Below are 21,562 nucleotides of genomic sequence, written 5' to 3' on the forward strand. Positions count from 1 at the left end.
AGATAGAAACTCGTACAGGCTTGTGTTTTGCCAAAAGATGTCGAGTGGTTTGCTGAGTTAAATTGGATTCGCATTTTGCTTTTAAAATAGATAAACCCCATGATCTGAGATCACATCTTCCATTTGATGTTCATCTCTGAGTGATTAGTTGAAACTGGGTATTTCTGAATACAGAGCCGTTTGTACATGTACAGCATTTTTTATTTGTTTATGTATTTACTTTTACATTCACAACTGGTTTTTTTGGCATTTGCATTGTGGTAAGTGGTTTAATTTGGTTTCATTGCCTTAATCAAATATCCCAACTTTTTCGGGAAACTCCGAACATTTTTGGCTCGATTTCTCCCAATGAGTTGATCACATACCATCATATGTCCACAGGGCACCATTGTCCATAGGGTCACCACTTGTGTCTGCATCTGACCTGTGCCCATCGTAGCAATCCTTTTTAGGTCATCTCAACTCGCTCTCGAAGAGATGACCTCATAAAATTGGTCGTGATGTGCGGATATCCGTCCGTCCGGTCGTCTGTGAACGTTTTGCTATTTTTGCTGCTCCTCTCTTATCATCGGACTGATTGTTCTGAATCTTGACACATGAATATAAGACAATATTCCGCACAATCGCACGGGCTTCGGTTTTTCAATTTCGGATCATTGGGGTTTATTTTGTTAACAATGCTTACAATGTTGATGCTCTCATCCCAGTACCATTGGAGGTGCAAAACCTCAGCTGCTCTGCTACAACCAAATCGCTGTCTTTGAGGTGGCATTCTCCAGACGGGGACTACGAGGGACTCCGACTGCTTTTACAGGACCAGTATCAAGATGTCTTGCACAATCAAATGGTCGCCAAGAATGTTACAGAACAAAACCTGTCCAACCTTACATCGGGGATGCTGTACAAGGCCACTGTGGTGACCCTGAGTGGAGGACTTAACGCTTCCTGCAGTTGTACACTTAGAACAAGTAAGTGATTGATTGCAAGGTGGTGGGGTGCCTCAACTAATGCAAAACTTTCCCCTGACTCTGAATTTCCAAGTTGGATATCCACTTCTTCTGCTTACAGACATTCCTAATGCTTGACTGTAATGTCGATAAATATTGGATGTTTTAGAGAACTTTTTATTGCAGATTGAGGTTGAACCTGTAACTAGTGTGGAGATCCGATCCGACTAAAACAGTATGGTGTTGTTTCAGCGGGTGGAACTGAATAATATTAATAATTATAATCATAAATTTTCCCTTACAAGGAATGTCAATCTAGGAGGAGGCCATTAGGTCCATTAAAGCCTCTGCTCTAATTGCTAATCTGTGGATGTTTGTCCATGCTCTATCTTTTTTAATGCTATACGTAAAGCAAAGAAGCAACACATACCCTTTTTATTTAAAGTCTTTGCAAAGAAGGGTATGTGAATGACTCGGCCATGGTTCAAACCACCAAACTCCCAGACTCGAAGCATCAAGCCACCAATTCTGGTTAAGTATGTTGGTTGTTCTGAAATCAAGATAATTTATTTGTGTGTGTTATCAGTTCTTGGTGGAGCTTGTACATAACACATGAGGGAAAGGGACAGTAGAAGACACGAGGATACAAGTACACTGCACAACTGAACGCCCCTTTTTAAACGATCTTGTGATCCCAACACCAGCAGTTATATGCTCGAAAGGGAACACCAAACAAACAACCCGATTATTTTCAGTACAACTATTTTTTTTTCCTTTCCTTTTTTCCCATTTGCTCAAAATTTCCTGGCTTCAGCAACGCTGCAAGAGTGTAAGACATTCTACCTCGCATGGTTTGTCAACTTTTGCATCATCTCGGTATTTCCTGTGCTGTCACTCATTTGAACTAGTCTATTGACCCTGTTATAACGTCCATCTTTCTAACCAGGGCAGGATTGCCACCGGGCGACCTAGGCATGCGATGCTTGTTTTTCCAGGCCTAATAATATTGAGGTTATTCGAATTTAAGCAGCTTATCTGCTCAGTATAGAAGGTAAACATTACCGTGCGTGTGTTTCTGGAAACCTGAAGACACTCTGCAAGGTTAGAATAATAAATGTCATCAGACATGTGAGACCTCCGAGTCAGATCAGCAAAACCGTCTCCAACAATCCGACATCTGTTTCTCCAAGATGCCAACATGGCTCCTTTCATCTCACGTCTCCTTCCAGGGTGGGAAAAAGGGACTGATTAACCACTCATATCGCCAAGCACATTCAAAGCAGTTTTCACAGCTCCTTCATCCGACAAAATTGCAGTTTATTATCTCCACGATAGAAGGTGGATGGAGGTTATATTTTCACCCCTGTCTATTTGTCTGTTTGTTTGTCTGTGAACAGGATATCTCAAAAGGTTGTGGAATGATTCAGATGAAAATTTTGGAGAGATTGGGTGCGTGACAAAGACGAAATGATTAGATTTTGGTGAAGATCCTCATTCACTGGGATTTTTAAAAAGTGATTCTTTCCAATTGAGAGAGGGCCAAAACCTATATATAGCACGATATTTCACAAAAAGTTATGGTCGAATTCAGATGAAGCTTGGTGGACAGGCTATGTGGGTGACGAGGACAAATTGATTCAATTTTGGTGAATATCCGAATCTGGATGCGAGGATTTAAAATTTTTGTTTAAGTGATTCTTCGCCATTGGTAGCATGGCCAAAAAGATATATAGCATGATGTTTCAAAAAGTTGTGGACAATTTATGACTAAACTTGGTGGATGCGTTGGGTAGGTGACAAGACAAGCCAATTAGATTGTGGGTCAGGTCTGGATGCAAATCCGGCCTATCAGTGGGATGCAAAAGGTAAACTGTTCAGCCTGGCGGGGGTATGATCTCTTCAGAGTGCCGTTCTAGTTCAAGTAAGTACCTGGTCTTGTTTTCAATTTGAAATCTCACATCCTTGTATTTTATAGCTTTGTAATGACTCTCATCCTTCAGAAACTGTCCAAATAGCTGGGCAGCTCTTCTGACAAAGCGGTCAGGTCTTTAACTGGTTTCAACAACCCCACAATGAGGTTGGATGGTAGCACATCCTTCACTTTCCCGCTCCTGAAATGTCATCTTCAGATTGTCTCTCCTCAATTGTGCCTCCAACGGAAGGTTGTTTTCAAGGTATCCTTTTTATTATTTTTTTGCTTCAAAAGATTTGTCAGGGCCAAGCACTAGGTGTTCATCTCACAAAGACCAAATATCTGTTGGTGCACCTTTTTATCCAGGCAGTTCTCAGTGTCGCAGCAACCAGCTTGAGACTAATATGAATTGATAACGATAATAAATAATTGTGTGCAGAGTACCTTCCGCATCATATTTCTCCAAGCACTTAGCAGGAAAATATTGAGAAGGAAAGTTAAAATGTAAGGAAAGGCAGGTTTTTTAAATTGAGATTTAAAACCACGATTGGAGACGCAAATTGAATATCCGCTGGTAGCGAATTCAAGAGACTGAACTGAGCACATGCAATCATCTACAGTTGTAAACTTTAAGGTGCACAAAGACCAATGAGAAGCACAACATAAATGTGGCTGGTGATGTGTGCAGGGGTAAAATTAAAATAATTTATCAAAAGCAGGTCAAAACAAACTGACATTGGTTCATGGCAGGCACAATAAGGCTTCAGGAAGCGATTGTTGTCACAACAATGAAACCTGAAATCCTAACGAGGCAAAACGCAAGCAGATAAATCCGTTTCTAAACAGGAAAGGAGAAAAGGACGTATGGCAGTTACTCTTTTGTGTCTGCGATAAAACTGTGTGCAAGTTTGTGTACAGGGTAGGGTGTCTTAGTTGCAGATGGCAAAATGTGGTAAACCACTACTTTGCATCGATCATGGCTTTCCCTCATATCGCAGAACCCCCGTACTAGTAGAAAGAGGATATGAGGTCGGCATAGATATCCGGAGCTGCTAAGATAATGGAAAAGGTGCGAGTATCTCAACAACTTCTCCATACCCGTTGCTGGAGCCATTGACCCTCGACTGTACAGGTCCATGGATATTGGTGAAGACGTGTATACTGTGCAGATATTGACCCCTTCCTACTCGTGCATATCGATAGTCCATGCTGATTCCCATGAGTGTTGTTTCCAAAGTATACAGTGTCAATTATATTGATCATATGGATATGAAAACTAGCTTTGCTCCAAAACGGTTTAACAAAATATTTTTCCCACTTAATACTTTTACAATGTCTTTCCAGTCCCACTTCAAGTGCCAAACCTCTGGGTCGAGAAGACGACACACAGAAGCTTGCAGTTGGCCTGGGACGTTCCCGATTGTGACTACGATGGATTCTACGCTTGCCTCAGCCACGGAGATGAAGAAATCAGGAATGTTACGGTGCCCACGGGGAGCTCATCCGTTAACTTTGAAGATTTAGTGCCGGGCAGGAAATATTCATTCCATGTATTCACTCTCAGTGGCAATCTCTCCAATGTTGCCTCTGGTTCAGCAAGAACAGGTACGCTGCAACCTGTTAACAATGTTCCTCCACGTATACACAAGCAAGCTTAAATTAATGTACAGGCAATTTTGCCGAGCAGGATTTGTCGCATCGACATTACGCACATTTGCAATGGCCCAATTTACTTTCTGCACTTAAAATGTAACTTTATACTCTTGGAACGTCATCCACAGTTTTTAAGGTGACTCGAAAGACATGTCTCAAAATATATTTGGTGATAAATAAATAATGGTACAAATAATTGTTAATTAATAAGTAAAAGTCGACATAGATTTCTCGTTGGGAAGTTAAGAGCCACATCCACCTCCCATCTTATGATATTTGGCTGATGACATCACACCTGCGAAACATTCTCTCATAAGGATAGCCCATCTCTACCCTCACTCCTCTCTAAATTTGGTTCCAATGATGGCTACCGCTCTTTGTGTTAGCAGTGTGTGAATAGGAATTTTTTGGCTGAAGGACCAAATTACAACGCCAAGTAAGTCGACAACCAAGAACAATGGCCTCTATCCCCAGGTGGAATTGGAACTCTGTACGGCTTTCCGTTAGTCCTGCAGCTTACAAACTAACAAGTATAATTGAGGCTGCGATTCTCAGCTCCGCAAATTACTATCAACTCAGCAGTTCCTACCTATGGAAACAATCACAATATAAAAAATATATAATAACCACCTTTAGAGGCCATTTTTCCCCGCAAAGCGGGGGTTGGCCTTTTTCGGGAACCGTGGTTGTTGTTGTTTTTCGGTCCCCTTTTTGAAGCAATGTTTTACGGCCGGATGCCCTTCCTGACGCCAACCCTTTTTGCCGCCTTTAACGACAAACAGGGAATTACCAGTGAACTGGTACTCAATTAGCCGACCTCGGAAGGATGGCAGGCTGAGTCAACCCCCCTGGCGTTAATTCAGCAATCGACCGGGATTCGAACCCAGGATCCTAGGATCCTAAGCCGGCACCCTAGCCACTAGCCCAACACCAGGGGTTTATGGAAACAATCACAATGATGGAAGAAATTTGAACAGGATGCAATAGTCTGTCCACAAGGCGCCTGTAGCTGTTTAGAAGTTCTCCTGCCCTGCCCATGCATTTGGTGGGCATCTTGACCCTCTAATTTTATGGAAACAATTGACAGATGCAGTAAACGCCAGACCCACACACGTTCTGAGTGATTATTGCCTTCTTAGCAATTGTAGTTGGGCAGCAATGTGAGATTTCGACCGAACCATTGCAAAAAACACGGTGGGATCATTAACGTCCACTTTCAACCGATGCTGGCATACGGGCCCTGTCCGATGGACGGTGCATCCATTGATGCAGCACGCTGCGCATGCAAATCAAGTTTTTAGTCGAGTCAGGAATCAAACCCAGCTCAAAGGCGAGTGATCTACCGCGAGCTGTCTTGCCAACCATAACTCTACATTCAAGTCTCATTCATATTCTCTCCAGGTACTTATCCCTGCTGGTTGAAGGGAAATTGTTTCATCAAAGTCATATGAATATATATATATATATATATATATTTATATATATATATATATTATTTTTTTTTTAATATATATATATATATATATATAATTTTTTTTTTATTTTTTATTTTTAATAAATATAAACAGGAATCAAATTCCTGTGAGGGGCTAAGTGTGAAAAAATTCTGACTCAATGCGGGGCTCGAACCACGGACCTCCGTTGATAACGCGTCAACAGCCCACTGCGCGATTGAGCCAGCCGCAATCTCCTCAGAACTTTTCCACACTTAACACTGCGAGCTTTATCATGGCCAATGTCTTACGTGCCTGCTAGGCAGACCCCGAATGTTAGCGTAAGTATATGCATGCGTATGTATGTGTGAATAAGTAGAAATGCATTGAAGATTAATTCATCCACAATTTTATAAACAGGAACCAAATTCCTGCGAGGGGCTAACTGTGAAAAAATTCTGACTCAATGCGGGGCTCGAACCATGGACCTCCGTTGATAACGCGTCAAAGCCCACTGCGCTATTGAGCCAGCCGCAATCTCCTCAGAACTTTTCCACACTCCCACACTATTATATCCCTACAGGTACTTTTTGAACACACCTCGTATATATATGTATATATATATATATATATATATATATATATATATATATATATATATAATGTGTATTTGACGAATGTTATCTTGAACTCCCTGCTCTGTGAAAGATATCCTGTTTATTTTGGCCCTGTTTGTATGTTTGTTTGTGTTGCCTTGTTACTATATTGTGTTGCGACATGGCTGCTACCCAAGCAAGCAGTTTTTCTTCAGTGTGTTTCCTTTTTTTCTCTGTATTTTTCTTTTTACCTTCTCATGGTAAACCTCTGAGCCTGGTGTTGGCTTAGCAGTTCGGGTGCCGGCATGAGATCCTAGGATCCTGGGTTGGAATCCCGGTCGATCGCTGAATTAACGTCAGGGGGGTTGACTCAGCCTGTCATCCTTCCGAGGTCGGCAAATTGCGTACCAGCTTGCTGGGATGAATGATCACGGTGTGTACCCCGATTTAGAATAGGTACACCGTATCCCTGCGCATCGTAAGAGCATGACCAAAGGTTGGCGTCAGGAAGGGCATCCGGCCATAAAAAAAAAACATTGCCTCAAACAGGGAACCATGATTGTCATGGGGCCCGCAAGGCTAACCCCTGCTCTAGCGGGGAAAATGGCCTTAAAACGATCATTCATTCATTCTTCTGGTGTTGGGCTAGCGGCTAGGGTGCCGGCTTAGGATCCTAGGATCCTGGGTTCGAATCCCGGTCGATCGCTGAATTAACGCCAGGGGGGTTGACTCAGCCTGTCATCCTTCCGAGGTCGGCTAATTGAGTACCAGTTCACTGGTAATTCCCTGTTTGTCGTTAAAGGCGGCAAAAAGGGTTGGCGTCAGGAAGGGCATCCGGCCGTAAAACATTGCTTCAAAAAAGGGGACCAAAAAACAACAACAACCACGGTTCCCGAAAAAGGCCAACCCCCGCTTTGCGGGGAAAAATGGCCTCTAAAGGTGGTTATTTATATATTATATATTCATTCATTCTTCTCATGCTCCAATTCCATTACCATCTCCTTGACCCATTGCCATTAAAGTGCTTGCCTCTTGTGCCTTTTTCTTGCAAGCACGTTGGAATTGTGCCCACACAATGTCGGCAGATCCTCCACCTACTGCTGTGTACCTGGACTGACACCAGGCCATGATATAATTGATTGATTAATTAATGCATTAATTAAAATAAATAAATACTAATCATAAAATAATTAATTTCTTAATTAATTGGCTAACAGCATACTTAACCCACCAGTGTTTCATTCAAATCTGTGACTTTGAAAATTAATTAATCAAGTGATTCTTCTCGTCCTTTTTTAAGGCGATTTTCCCTGCTAGAGCGGGGGTTAGCCTTGCGGGCCCCATGACAATGATCATGGTTCCCTTTTTGAGGCAATGTTTTTGTGGCCAGATGCCCTTCCTGACGCCAACCCTTTAGATTAATTAATCAAGTGATTAAAATAAAAAATTAAATAATTTATCGATTAATTGCTTAATCAATAAATAAAAAATACCCTTTATAGCCAAATCACTTGGTCATTGTCGTTTCCAAATATCAGCTTCCTAGCTTAGAAGGTGCCTGAGATATTGCCCGGATGAGAAAGAAAATAAATACGTACTTAACCCTCTGGAGTCTACAAGCCGATTCTATCGGCTTCACGCATGCGCCGAAATGTCTACAAGCCGAATTTATCGGCTCGAACCGCATTCAAATTTACCGCGCAATTACCGCCCAGAGTAGACTCCAGAGGGTTAATAAATCAATAATAATTTAGTAATTAATCAATTAATAGATTAATCAAAAAATAAAAATACTGTTTTTGCTAAAGCACGTGCTCACTGTTGTGCCCAGATTTCAGCTTCCTAGCTCAAAGGATGGCTGAGATATCGCCTGGACAAACAAACGGAGTGAAAACTGAGCACTCACTTTCAGCGCCTGTCATCGCCAGGCCCCCTTTGGTGCCCGGCGATGACGTCATGCAGCACCTGGAGACGGAATAGGAAAGGAGAGTTGTACAACAGGCCAGGAGCGAAGAATTGAGAAAGGAACCAACATGTAGGAAACTTCAGAAGGAATATATGGACAAGATAATTGGGAACTGTACGCAAAAAAATTCACCATGTCTGTGTACCTAATAAATAGATGGTTCCTGAAAATTACAGGTTTGGGGATTTCTGGCCTGAGAAGAGAACCCCTGAAGGATGTTTTAAGTACATCTTAATACTTAAATGGTGTTAATTTTTATTTGCTTCATAAATCACAGATTTCAAAAAGCTAAGAAGAAAATAACTGTTTTCCAGATCCATCGCAGGTGGAGAAACTTTTGTTGGACAATCGTCTCTCTGTCGATTCTTTGACCGTGTCTTGGCACCGAGGCCATGGAGATATGGACTTCTACATGCTCCAAACCTTGCATGATTCTGAGCTTGTCCACGACGTGCGCCTGGAAAAAGACACAAAAACTTACCTCGTGGATCAGCTGAAACCTGGTGTGCTGTACAGCGTGCAGATGGTCACCGTCAGTGGGGACAAGTCTGTGAAAGCGACCCAACAACAGCGTACAGGTAATGAGGCTGTCGGTTGTCCACTGTGAGAATTCATTTGTGCATATGCAGCACCTGGATGTGGGATTGCATCATCTATCGCAGATGTACCTGTACCACTGAGGCAGTGACCTCTGAAGGTCGAGACAGGCATTTAGAAATCTACCAGGGCACCGACACAATGGCCTTCCCTTTTTGAATGAAATTTGAATGAAAGACCATGAGGTCTTTACCATTCCAGACGTGACAGCCAGCTTAACATCCTCTTGGAAGGCATGCTCCTGATGAGGCCATTTACTTAAATTTGGGATTTGTTCTTTTATTTCAATAATTGTGGAATCTCTTTCATTTAACTTTGGCAGAAAAGCTCAGTAATCGTTTCCTGACACCAATTGGATCCAAATAGGATCTTAATTAAAACCGCACTTTAGACCATGCCATTCTTTGTATGGGATGTTAAAGCCGGTTGTCCTGTCTGCAAGGAGGATATCTAGAAAATGTTGATTTATGTGAAATTGAGTTTGAAAAAATGGTGACTCTAATTATTTATTTTTTAACCTTGGTTTTTAAGTTTCACTTTGCGGACTTCTTTAGTTAAGATTGAATGTTAAATTTTTGCACTCTCGAAGAATAGTTGGATGAGTCTCTCATAGTTATACAGTAAACCTATTCCAATGTCGGGGTTAGGTTCCTGGAAAAGAGTGTATTTGACAAATCCGTGTAAAGAATTTGTGGCATAAATGGGGATAGGAGGAACATAACTTATGGACAAATATTTTATATGTTTTTTTTGTTACTAAAAAACCTTAGAGGGAATACTTATTCAGTAAGTGTGTATTTATGTATGTATGTTTGTATGTATGTATATATTGTTGCGGTTTTGAGTTTGTACAGTGAGTTTAATAAAGGTTAAAATTTCCCCCTCATAGTTAGTCACACAAGCAACATGTAGCCTCGCGATAGTGTAGTTATGTCTTCGTATTTGTAAGCTCAGTCCTTTTCCATTGTTAGTTCTGCGTTGAGTACAGCCAGGAGAATAGGCCCTACTTCTACCGACTTTCCAGCTACCCTAGCCGCATGCCCCTTTGCGCTAACTTTGGTTCATTTTGGGCGGATTAACACAAGGCAGGCTCGGAGGGTCGGGGCGGAGCAGCAGAAGCGCTGACGGTAAGGACGAGCCGCCAATCAGGGCTCAGAGGTGGTGGCGGCGGCTTTGCGTCACAGGGCGTGGTGAGAAGGTTCGAGAGGGTTCCAGAATGTTCGGGGGCGTAGCTATATAACCCGCTGCACAAAGCCCTCAAAAGGACTGAAGCGGAGGACTTGCAGCGAAAGACTTGATGAGCAAAGAACTCGCGCGCACTGGCCAGCCTGGAAGGATCGAGGAAGAGGAGTTGTGAGCGTCCGAGAGCTGTACAAGATACGTGGGCGAAGCCCGACGCGCATGAACCCAAAGACGCGCTATTAATACGTGACGCTCGGTTGAGTTTGAGGCCGATCGCTATACAGTGCATTAAGTCGCGCGAGTGAGAGAAACGGCTGTGTAATCGCCAGCCGCACTGAGAGTCCCGCCCTTTACCATTCCACCTCGTTATCTGCCTTGTTCGGGAGACGCGCTATGAGTTCCTGCCATCGCCTGCTGCCATCTTCGCGGGACGTGCTGGGACCGTGGAGAGCCGGACGGGGGCCGTCTCTGGACGACCACGTCGACGCGTTGGCTGACCATCTACCCATCTGCAATTCCCTGTGTGAGTGTGACGGGCCCGTTGTCTGGGGAATAAGCTAAGACTGATTAAGGCTGCTCTGTGTCTCTGCGTCCCCGACCATTGTACATACGTGTGGGAATAATTAAACCTGTGTTCTTCCTTTTTCCCATTCCATCGTTTCTGTGGTTTCTTCATTGGCTAAGCATGGTACGAATAGAACCGCTACAATCGGGTTCCACTAATTAACTAAGACTGCATGGACCAGGTGGTACTCAATCTGCTCGGCGTACTCAAAACCACACGTGGCTCGTGCGAGGCTTGCTTCCTTGCTTCCTCGCTTCCGTGGCAGCACAGGTATTTAGGTACGCGTGAGACTTGGTCCTGAAACCCTACCTTGCGTTTGCCCGGAAGGGACGTGTCAAGCCTCGGTTCCACCAAGCCCAGAAACAAGGGGACTAATTCCCCCTTGGTAAGGGGAAGAAGGGTGGCGAAGAACCGCAACAATATGTATATACATTACACAGTATGCATATAAATTTATATATATATATATATATATATATATATGTATATATATATATATATATATATATATATATATATATATATATATATATATATATATATATATATATATATATATATATATATATATATATATATATATATATATATATATACAGTGGAACCTTGACTTACGAGTGCCCCAACTTACGAGTTTTTTGAGATACGAGCCGTCGCTCGGGCGGTTTATTGCTTTGAGATGCGAGCCGAGATCCGAGTTACGAGCTTTCGCCACCCGGTCACGTGGTTATCTTGCCGTGCAAGTACAGTATCTCTGTCGTATAGTGCTGCATTTTTGTTTTCGCATTTTGGTTATTTCGAGTTTCGCCGCCAGGTGGGTTCTGGTCACGTGGTTATCTTGCCGTGCAAGTACAGTACGTATCTCTGTCGTATAGCGCTGCATTTTTGTTTTCGCATTTTGGTTATTTCGAGTTTCGCCGCCAGGTGGGTTCTGGTCACGTGGTTATCTTGCCGTGCAAGTACAGTACGTATCTCTGTCGTATAGCGCTGCATTTTTGTTTTCGCATTTTGGTTATTTCGAGTTTACGCCGCCAGGTGGGTTCTGGTCACGTGGTTATCTTGCCGTGCAAGTACAGTACGTATCTCTGTCGTATAGCGCTGCATTTTTGTTTTCGCATTTTGGTTATTTCGGAAAATTTCTTAGTTTTAACCATGGGGCCTAAGAAAGTGAGTGGCAAGTGCAGTGCTGAGAAGAAGAAGAGGATGATGTGCTTGGATATAAAACACGCAATCGTCGAAAAACATGAGCGAGGTGCCGAGGAGGACGTATATAACGGCAGAGGAGAAGAGCATGCCAGGCCACAACTTGTTCAGAATGCCGGCGATAGCTCGCCTTCTCTTTGTGGAAAACACGGTGAGATCCTTAACATCCAACAACTAATGGGACGCAAACGGGGCGCCCAGTTTAGCGGTACACACATTGATGAATCACCCTGCCTGTGATTCACCCATGACAGGTTATAGCTGGGTCGGGATTCAAACCCAGGCTGGACAGTTTAGACTTTAGAGTCAAGTGTGCGTACCTCCAGTCCAGGCCATCCTGCCAACTTGTATGCTGCATACAGGTGAAATATAAAGCGCGAGATATTTTTATATATACTGTATATTTAAAAAAAAATTGGTGTGGTTTTTGGCGGGCTGGAACGGATTAATAGCATTTCAATGCATTTCAATGGGGAAATTTGATTTGAGATACGAGCAATTTGAGTTACGAGCTCGGTCACAGAACGAATTAAACTCGTAAGTCAAGGTTCCACTGTATATATATATATATATATATATATATATTGTTGTGGATATGAGAATGGTTTTTTTTTTTTGTTGTTGTGTAAATTGTTGTTAAAATATCGCCCTCCTTACTCCAGTGTTGTATAAAGGTCAAAGGGCGTTCCCGTAGTTAGTTCCATAAAGCATACATGAAGGACACCATAATATCCCTGTTCAGTAGTTTATTTCCTTATTATGTGTATTAGGGTAAGGCCTTGTCTTCCATTAAGATGACACTCCATTGCACCAGGTGAAATAAGAGTAGATTCCGTTCACATTCCCTTTTCGTCAATTGCCATTCGCATTGCCAAATACAATTGCCGCCATTAAGCATGTGCTCAGCTCGGGGAAGAAGGGCGTGCCCGCCCATCGTCATCAAGGGTGGAGTCAGAGGGCCTGTGCCCACCAATCAGGGCCGAAGCGAGCTCACCGAGGGGCGTGTCCTGAAGGCCGGCGGCTTGATCGCCTGAGGCGCTATAAAAGCGCGCGCGCAAGTGTGGTTGGACCAAAAGAGAGACGTGCAAAGAGAGGTGCGTCAGAGAGTTGGCAGTACACAAGCAGCGCAGAGCAGAGAGGGAGAAGGAGTTCTGAGAGCAAGCATTGAGAGAGAGTCCTGAGAGCAAGCAAGAGGAGTACCACGAGCAGGACCAGCAGCTTTAAACTCCACCAAGCAGCGTTGGCTCCACCAGGCAGCTTTAACTCGACCGGCGGAGCTCGTCCCGCGGCAGCTCGCACGACCGCAGCTTGGGCGTTGACGGCGGTGCCGACCGTGGCCGCGGAGGAACGGAGCTGCCGCTCCCGGCCCGACCGTGACCCAGTTCCAGTGGACCTTCCTCTCCCTCCAGCCATCCACCTCCTGCCATTCCTATAATCATTCCCCGCGTGAGTCTGTCTTTGTTTGTTTTGTCACTGGGTATTAATTAAGCCTGTATAGTTAAGCTAAGTTTTGCTGTGTCGCCTTGCCTCTTCTGTAAATTATTTTATTATCCTTCCTTCTCCTTGGTTATTTTGGTCTTGTAAATAGTAAATAAATTATATTTGTATTCCTTACCCGTTGTCTTTCTTCTTCTTCACATCCTTCGCTTTAGTCTTTTCCCCATTGAATATCTGTGGCGCGATTCGGCCAACGTTCAGGAATCGGGTTAGTCGGGGTAACTGTTAGGGCCGCGGTGCCATCCGCTCGGCAAACCAACATCTTATCCGCGGTCCGTAACAATATATATATATATATATATATATATATATATATATATATATATACAGTGGTACCTCGGCTTACGAGTGCCCCAACGTACGAGTTTTTCGGGATACGAGCCGTCGCTCGGGCGGTTTGTTGCTTTGGGATACGAGCCGAGATCCGATGTACGAGCTCAAAAAATTTATTTTTTTGAATTTTCCGGTTGTGGCTTCCGGTTCCGGTCACGCGGTTATCTTGCCGTGAAAGCATCTCTGCTTGGATATAAAACACGCAATCGTCGAAATACATGAGCGAGGAATCTCCTTGCTCCAGCCGGTGACGTCACCAGCGGGGATCCCCGCCTCCAGAGTGGCTGGTCACGTGACCGCCAAAGCGTGTCGCGCGTGCGGGTATAATGAGCTACACCTGTGGATCACGTGACCACGGAAGCACGCCTCGCTTGAGAGGCATGGCTTTCGGTTTGCGTTTTGCTTTATAAGGCGCGATAAATGGGCTTTTGAGTGTTAGCGGTTCATGGCGTTGACGGTTCATGGCGGTTCATGGCGGTTCATGGCGGTTGACGGTTCATGACGGTTCATGGCGTTGACGGTCAAAAACCCATTACATCAATTTTACCAGGCACTGTACAGTAAGTACAGTGGACACCAAATGCACGGTGGAAGGCTAGAAGTAGAAGATCGTCCAAGACAAGTGAGAATAAGCCATACTTTGGAGGAGATGACGTCATTCGCTGGTCCGATAACCAAAGATGTGGTCTAAAAAACCAGGTGAGCTAACAATGCAGCAATGAAGGAATTCGGCCAAGGCACCGGCACACAACGACCTACCTACATCGAAAGACTCAATGCCAATGGTGACAGAAGCCAAGACGGCCGGCTTAAACACCGCCGAAAGACCACGGTGTACCAACTTACGATGCAGAACATCTTGCACTTAATATGATGACAACAGGTGCCATCCTCTGACGTACCATTACAGGTACAGGTACAGTACACGTGAGCACAGAGCAAAAGTTCACTGAAACCGAGATTAAGAAAAAAGAAAAAACACCTCGTGGTCCGTGCTCGATATCCGAGTTTCAATCTTTTCAAACACATGATGCTCTCGGTCACGGTATCTCCTGCGAGCTGCTTCTCCTTCAACCACACAAACAACAACTTCTCCATATCTTCATGGATAGAGGTCCGGAGCTTTGAAATAATCGTAACGCCCTTGGCTGGCGTTATAGCCTTTATGGACTCCTTCTGCTTCAAAATCGTACATATCGTAGAAGGAGTACGATCGTACTGCCTCGCCAAGTCGACAACACGCACACCTCACCTGGCATGCTCTTCTCCTCTGCTTAATAAAACCAGTTTATTTCTTTACATTCTCTTGTATTATGTACAGTATATACGAGGTCGTGCTTGTTTATACATTATTTGTTATTTATAAAGTACATTTTTGTTATTTAAAAGCACCTAACAAAAAAAATTGGTGTTTTTTTTTTGAGGCTGGAACGGATTAATAGCATTTCAATGCATTTGAATGGGAAAATTTGCTTTGACTTACGAGCGATTTGGCTTACGAGCTCCGTCACGGAACGGATTAAACTCGTAAGCCGAGGTACCACTGTATATATATATATATATATATATATATATATATATATATATATATATATATAGATATATATATATATATATATAGATATATATATATTGTTGCGGAGATGAGGACTGTATTTTTTTTGATTGTGTGCTGTATTATTATTATTATTGTTTATTCTGCGCCCCCCTACCTCCGGAGCTGTGTAAAGGTGAAAGGGCATCCCATAATTAGTCTACAAGCATACACATCAGCCAAATAATAGAATACCCCTGTTTGATAGTTATCTCTTATTCTGTGTTTTAGAGTAAGGCTGTGTCTCCCATTAATTGAAGTACTCCATTGCACCAGTGAAAGAGAATAGATCCCCTTTCATTCCCATCCCCAAAATCTCCATTCCCTTTTACATCCCCTCTGGTGATTGCCAACCCTCGATTGCCAATTACCTCCCCTCCAATAACCGCCATTGACCACGAGGCAGGGTCGGAGAAGAAAGGCGTGTCTCCACCTCGTCATAGAGGGGAAGAGGGGCGTGCCCGCCCGTCGTCATCAAGGGCGGAGCGAGAGGGTCGCGTGACCAACCAGGGCCGAGGTGAGCACACCGATGGGCGTGTCAGGAAGGCCGGCGGCTTGATAGCTGGAGGCGCTATAAAAGGCGCGCACGCAAGAAGCAAGTGAGAGAGTCGTGAGTTGGTCGTCAGTGGAGGAGTCAGTCAGTGGAGTCGGTGGTCAGTTGGTTGCGTTGGTTGCGGTGAGGAGTCGGTGGTGGTGGTCAGTTGGTTGCGTTGGTTGCGGTGAGGAGTCGGTGGTAAAGAGTGAACGAACGCACAAGAAAGAGTTGAGGGTTTGGACCAGACGAGTCGGACAAGGCCTGGCAAAGCACGCGACGTCCACAGCAGCCACAACAGCAGCTTGGGGGCCTGAACGGCGGTTTGGAGCAGGGCCGTGAAGGAACGGCGGCTGCTAAACGCGCCGGTTGTGCTGCAGGACCCCCTTGGACCTTCCTCTCCCTCCAGCCATCCACCTCCTGCCTTTCCACCCTTCTTGTGTACGTGAGTTTGTTTTGTTTGTTCTGTCCCAGGGTTAATTAAGTCTGTATAAGCTAATAATTGCACTGTGTCTCTGATTCTTCTGTATATTATTTTATTATCTTTCCTTCTCCTTGGTTACTTTGAGCATGTAAATAGTAGGAATAAATTTAGTAGTATTTCCAACCTTTTTGTCTTCTTCTTCTTCTTCTTCACATCCGTGTCGCCTTTGTCTTTTCCCTATTGACTAGCTGCGGTGCGATCCGGCCAACGTTTGGGTGGAATCGGGTTCTAATCGGGGAATAACTGTTCGGTCGCGGTTGGACCATCCGCTCGGCCCATCATACCATCTAAACCGTGATCAGTAACAATATATATATATATATATATATATATATATATATATATATATATATATATATTATATATATACAGTGGGGAGAACAAGTATTTGATACACTGCCGATTTTGCAGGTTTTCCCACTTACAAAGCACGTAAAGGTCTGTAATTTTTATCATAGGTACACTTCAACTGTGAAAGACGGAATCTAAAACAAAAATCCTGAAAATCACATTGTATGATTTTTAAGTAATTAATTTGCATTTTATTGCATGAAATAAGTATTTGATACATCAGAAAAACAGAACTTAATATTTGGTACAGAAACCTTTGTTTGCAATTACAGAGATCAGACGTTTCCTGTAGTTCTTAACCAGGTTTGCACACACTGCAGCAGGGATTTTGGCCCACTCCTCCATACAGATCTTCACCAGATCCTTCAGGTTTCGGGGCTGTCGCTGCGCAACACAGACTTTCAGCTCCCTCCAAAGATTTTCTATTGGGTTCAGGTCTGGAGACTGGCTAGGCCACTCCAGGACCTTGAGATGCTTCGTACGGAGCCACTCCTTAGTTGCCCTGGCTGTGTGTTTCGGGTCGTTGTCATGCTGGAAGACCCAGCCACGCCCCATCTTCAATGCTCTTATTGAGGGAAGGAGATTGTTGGCCAAGATCTCGCGATACATGGCCCCATCCATCCTCCCCTCAATACGGTGCAGTCGTCCTGTCCCCTTTGCAGAAAAGCATCCCCAAAGAATGATGTTTCCACCTCCATGCTTCACGGTTGGGATGGTGTTCTTGGGGTTGTACTCATCCTTCTTCTTCCTCCAAACACGGCGAGTAGAGTTTAAACCAAAAAGCTCTATTTTGGTCTCATCAGACCACATGACCTTCTCCCATTCCTCCTCTGGATCATCCAGATGGTCATTGGCAAACTTCAGACGGGCCTGGACATGCGCTGGCTTGAGCAGAGGGACCTTGCGTGCGCTGCAGGATTTTAATCCATGACGGCGTAGTGTGTTACGTATGGTTTTCTTTGATACTGTGGTCCCAGCTCTCTTCAGGTCATTGACCAGGTCCTGCCGTGTAGTTCTGGGCTGATCCCTCACCTTTCTCATGATCATTGAGGCTCCACGAGGTGAGATCTTGCATGGAGCCCCAGACCGAGGGAGATTGACTGTCATCTTGAACTTCTTCCATTTTCTAATAATTGCGCCAACAGTTGTTGCCTTCTCACCAAGCTGCTTGCCTATTGTCCTGTAGCCCATCCCAGCCTTGTGCAAGTCTACAAATTTGTCCCTGATGTCCTTAGACAGCTCTCTGGTCTTGCCCATTGTGGAGAGGTTGGAGTCTGATTGATTGAGTGTGGACAGGTGTCTTTTATGCAGATAACGAGTTCAAACAGGTGCAGTTAATACAGGTAATGAGTGGAGAATGGGAGGGCTTCTTAAAGAAAAAACTAACAGGTCTGTGAGAGCCGGAATTCTTACTGGTTGGTAGGTGATCAAATACTTATTTCATGCAATAAAATGCAAATTAATTACTTAAAAATCATACAATGTGATTTTCAGGATTTTTGTTTTAGATTCCGTCTTTCACAGTTGAAGTGTACCTATGATAAAAATTACAGACCTTTACGTGCTTTGTAAGTGGGAAAACCTGCATAATCGGCAGTGTATCAAATACTTGTTCTCCCCACTGTATATATATATATATATATAGATAGATAGATATATATATATATATATATATATATATATATATATATATATATATATATATATATATATATATATATATATATATATTCGAATAAATAAATAAACAAACTCACGTTGCAAACACACATGTGACGTTTATACTTATAAGCAATTTGCCAGGATGTTCGTGATCTCATAAATCATCGATCTGTAGATGCTTCCATGATGATTTATGTCTTTTTATGAGTAATACCCAAATGCCAACTACAATAGAATTATGGCACTGAAGGAGCTGTGGCTCCCACGTCGATCGAAAGAATGGACGCGACAAAAAGCTTGAATTCATCTGAGCTGCTTTATTAGAATCAAACACTCAGGCACTCTGGGAAAAACGTTTTACGGTCGGCAATATATATCTATTCCGCCAGGGGGTTTGCCCAGGCCTGGCGCCAGGGGGCGTGGCCCCGCGGGCCGGCTGCGGCCTGGCAAGCCGAGGGCGAGCCTGCCCGGGCGTCCCGACCGAGGCCTGGCAAGTCGAGCGCGGGCCTGCCCGGGCGTCCTGGACGAGCCCGGCCTGGTGATCGCTCCGCGTCCTTGATAGGTGCAAGGCGATTGTGTAACCCCAGCGGCAGCCGCTACACACGTCCCCCCAGAATCGACTTGCACCGACAGGGTCAACTTGAGGGGGGTCCTGATGACCCGGCCGAAGCGACCCCTGGTGGGTCGTGGGAGGGGGTCCGGTGAGGTGGTGGGCGGTCGAGTGGGGGGCACCGTGGACGGGGGGCGGCCTCGCCGCGGCGGGAGGGCCACCCGTGGTGGGTGGTCGACGTCCACGTGCGCCGGCTTGAGGCGGTCCACTGCAATCCGGTCCGACCTGCCGCCGATGTCGATGACGAACGACTTGTCGTCCCGTCGCAGCACCCGGAAGGGCCCGTCGTACGGCGGCTGGAGTGGCCGCCGATGTGCGTCGTGACGCACAAAAACATACTCCGCGGTGCGGAGTGCTGGGGGGACGTAGGACTGGGGGTCACCGTGGTGGGATGTCGGCACGGGGGCAAACCGTCGGGCGGCCTCCTGGAGGTCCGAGCGCTGGCGAGCTGCGGACCAGGGGCTGGTAGCGTCGGGCACGAATTCGCCCGGGACGCGTAGCACCTGGCCATAGACCAGCTCGGCGGTGGATGCCTGGAGGTCCTCCTTGGGGGCCGTGCGAAGGCCCAAAAGGACCCACGGCAGCCGGTCGGCCCAACCGCCGTCTTGAAGGCCGGCCATGAGCGCGGCCTTCATGGAGCGGTGGAATCGCTCGCACAACCCGTTTGCTTGGGGGTGGTAGGCCGTAGTACGGTGGAGCTTGACCCCCAGGTTGCGGGCGACCGCGCCCCACAGCTCGGAGGTGAACTGTGGTCCGCGGTCTGACGAGATGTCCGCCGGTGCGCCGAAGCGGGCGACCCAGGTGGCGATGAAGGCCTGCGCCACGTCGGCGGTGGTGGTGGAGACGAGGGGAACGGCCTCCGGCCACCTGGTGGTCCTGTCCACCATGGTGAGCAGGTGTGTGAACCCTCGTGATGGGGGAAGGGGGCCCACCAGATCCACGTTGACGTGGTCGAAACGTCGTTCGGGCACGGTGAAAGGTGCCAGCGGGGCCTGGGTGTGTCGGTGGACCTTGGCCCGTTGGCAGGCGGTGCAGGCGCTGGTCCAATCGCGGACGTCCCGACGAAGGCCGTGCCAGACGAAACGCGCCGACACCAGCTTCTGGGAAGCTTTCCGGCCCGGGTGGGAAAGGCCGTGGAGGGAGGCGAAGATGCGGCGTTGCCAGGTGACGGGCACGATGGGGCGAGGCCGGCCTTGGGAGACGTCGCAGAGCAGGACAGTGTCCGCGCAGGGGATGTCGGCCAGGCGGAGGCCCGTGTCCGCCGCCCGGAGGGCTTGCACCGTGGTGTCGGTGGTTTGGTCCGCCGCCATGAGCGCAAAATCCACGCCCAGGTGGACCGCGTTCGCGCTGGCCCGGGAAAGACAGTCGGCCACGGCGTTGTTTTTGCCGGCGACGTGCCGGATGTCCGTGGTAAACTCCGACACGGCGGAGAGGTGGCGCTGTTGGCGGGCCGACCATGGCTCCGTGACCTTGGCCATGGCGTAAACCAACGGCTTGTGGTCGACGAACGCCGTGAAAGGTCGGCCCTCCAGGAGGTGGCGGAAATGGCGGACGGCCAGGTGTAGACCGAGGAGCTCCCGGTCAAACGTGCTGTATTTGAGCTCGTTCGGCCGGAGCTGCCGGCTGAAAAAAGCGAGTGGCTGCCAAACCCCGTTCACCCATTGCTCATGTACGGCGCCCACCGCGTAGTCGGAGGCATCCGTGGTGAGGGCGATGGGAGCGTTGAGCACCGGGTGAGCGAGCAGTGTTGCGTCGGCGAGGGCCCGCTTTGAGCTTTGGAAGGCCGCATCCATTGCTGCGGACCAGGCGATGTCGTGCTTGGCCGGCTTGCCCCGGAGGGCTTCGTAGAGGGGCCGCATGAGTTGAGCAGCGCGGGGCACGAAGCGGTGATAAAAATTCACCATTCCCAGGAATTCCTGCAGGGCCTTTATGGTGCGGGGACGCGGGAAAGTGGTGATGGCCTCGACCTTGGTTGGCAGCGGCACAGCCCCGTTCTTGGTGATATGGTGGCCCAAAAAATCAACGGCCGTCGTGCCGAAGTGGCATTTGGCCGGGTTGACGATGAGGCCGTGCTCGCTGAGGCGCCCGAACAGTGTTCGGAGGTGGAGGAGGTGCTCGGCCCGGGACGTGCTGGCGACGAGGATGTCGTCCAGGTAAACGAAAAGGAACGGCAGGTCACGCAGCACGCCGTCCATCAAGCGCTGGAACGCCTGAGCCGCGTTCTTGAGACCAAACGGCATCCGCAAGAACTCGAATAAGCCGAACGGCGTGATGACTGCCGTTTTAGGGACGTCGGCCGCCCTGACAGGTACCTGGTGATATCCCCGTATGAGATCAATTTTTGAAAAAATGACCCGTCCCGCCAGACGGGCGGAGAAGTCTTGGATATGCGGGATCGGGTACCTGTCGGGTGTTGTAGCGTCATTAAGACGGCGGTAGTCGCCA

The 21,562-nt window shown here is 46.5% G+C and overlaps 1 protein-coding gene across 1 annotated transcript in view; it reads left to right on the plus strand.

The window, feature by feature from the left end:
* Positions 1-21,562, plus strand: part of LOC137412050 (tenascin-X-like) — a 157,794-nt gene that overhangs the window by 112,993 nt on the left and 23,239 nt on the right. Inside the window, exons 21-23 of the mRNA XM_078782729.1 lie at positions 708-968; positions 4,204-4,464; positions 8,822-9,085. Coding sequence (XP_078638855.1) covers positions 708-968; positions 4,204-4,464; positions 8,822-9,085 — 786 coding nt within the window. The remainder of the gene's footprint in view (positions 1-707; positions 969-4,203; positions 4,465-8,821; positions 9,086-21,562) is intronic.

This window comes from Myxine glutinosa, chromosome 7, assembly GCF_964187855.1.
Source record: "Myxine glutinosa chromosome 7, kmMyxGlut1.1, whole genome shotgun sequence".
Lineage (NCBI taxonomy): Eukaryota > Metazoa > Chordata > Myxini > Myxiniformes > Myxinidae > Myxine > Myxine glutinosa.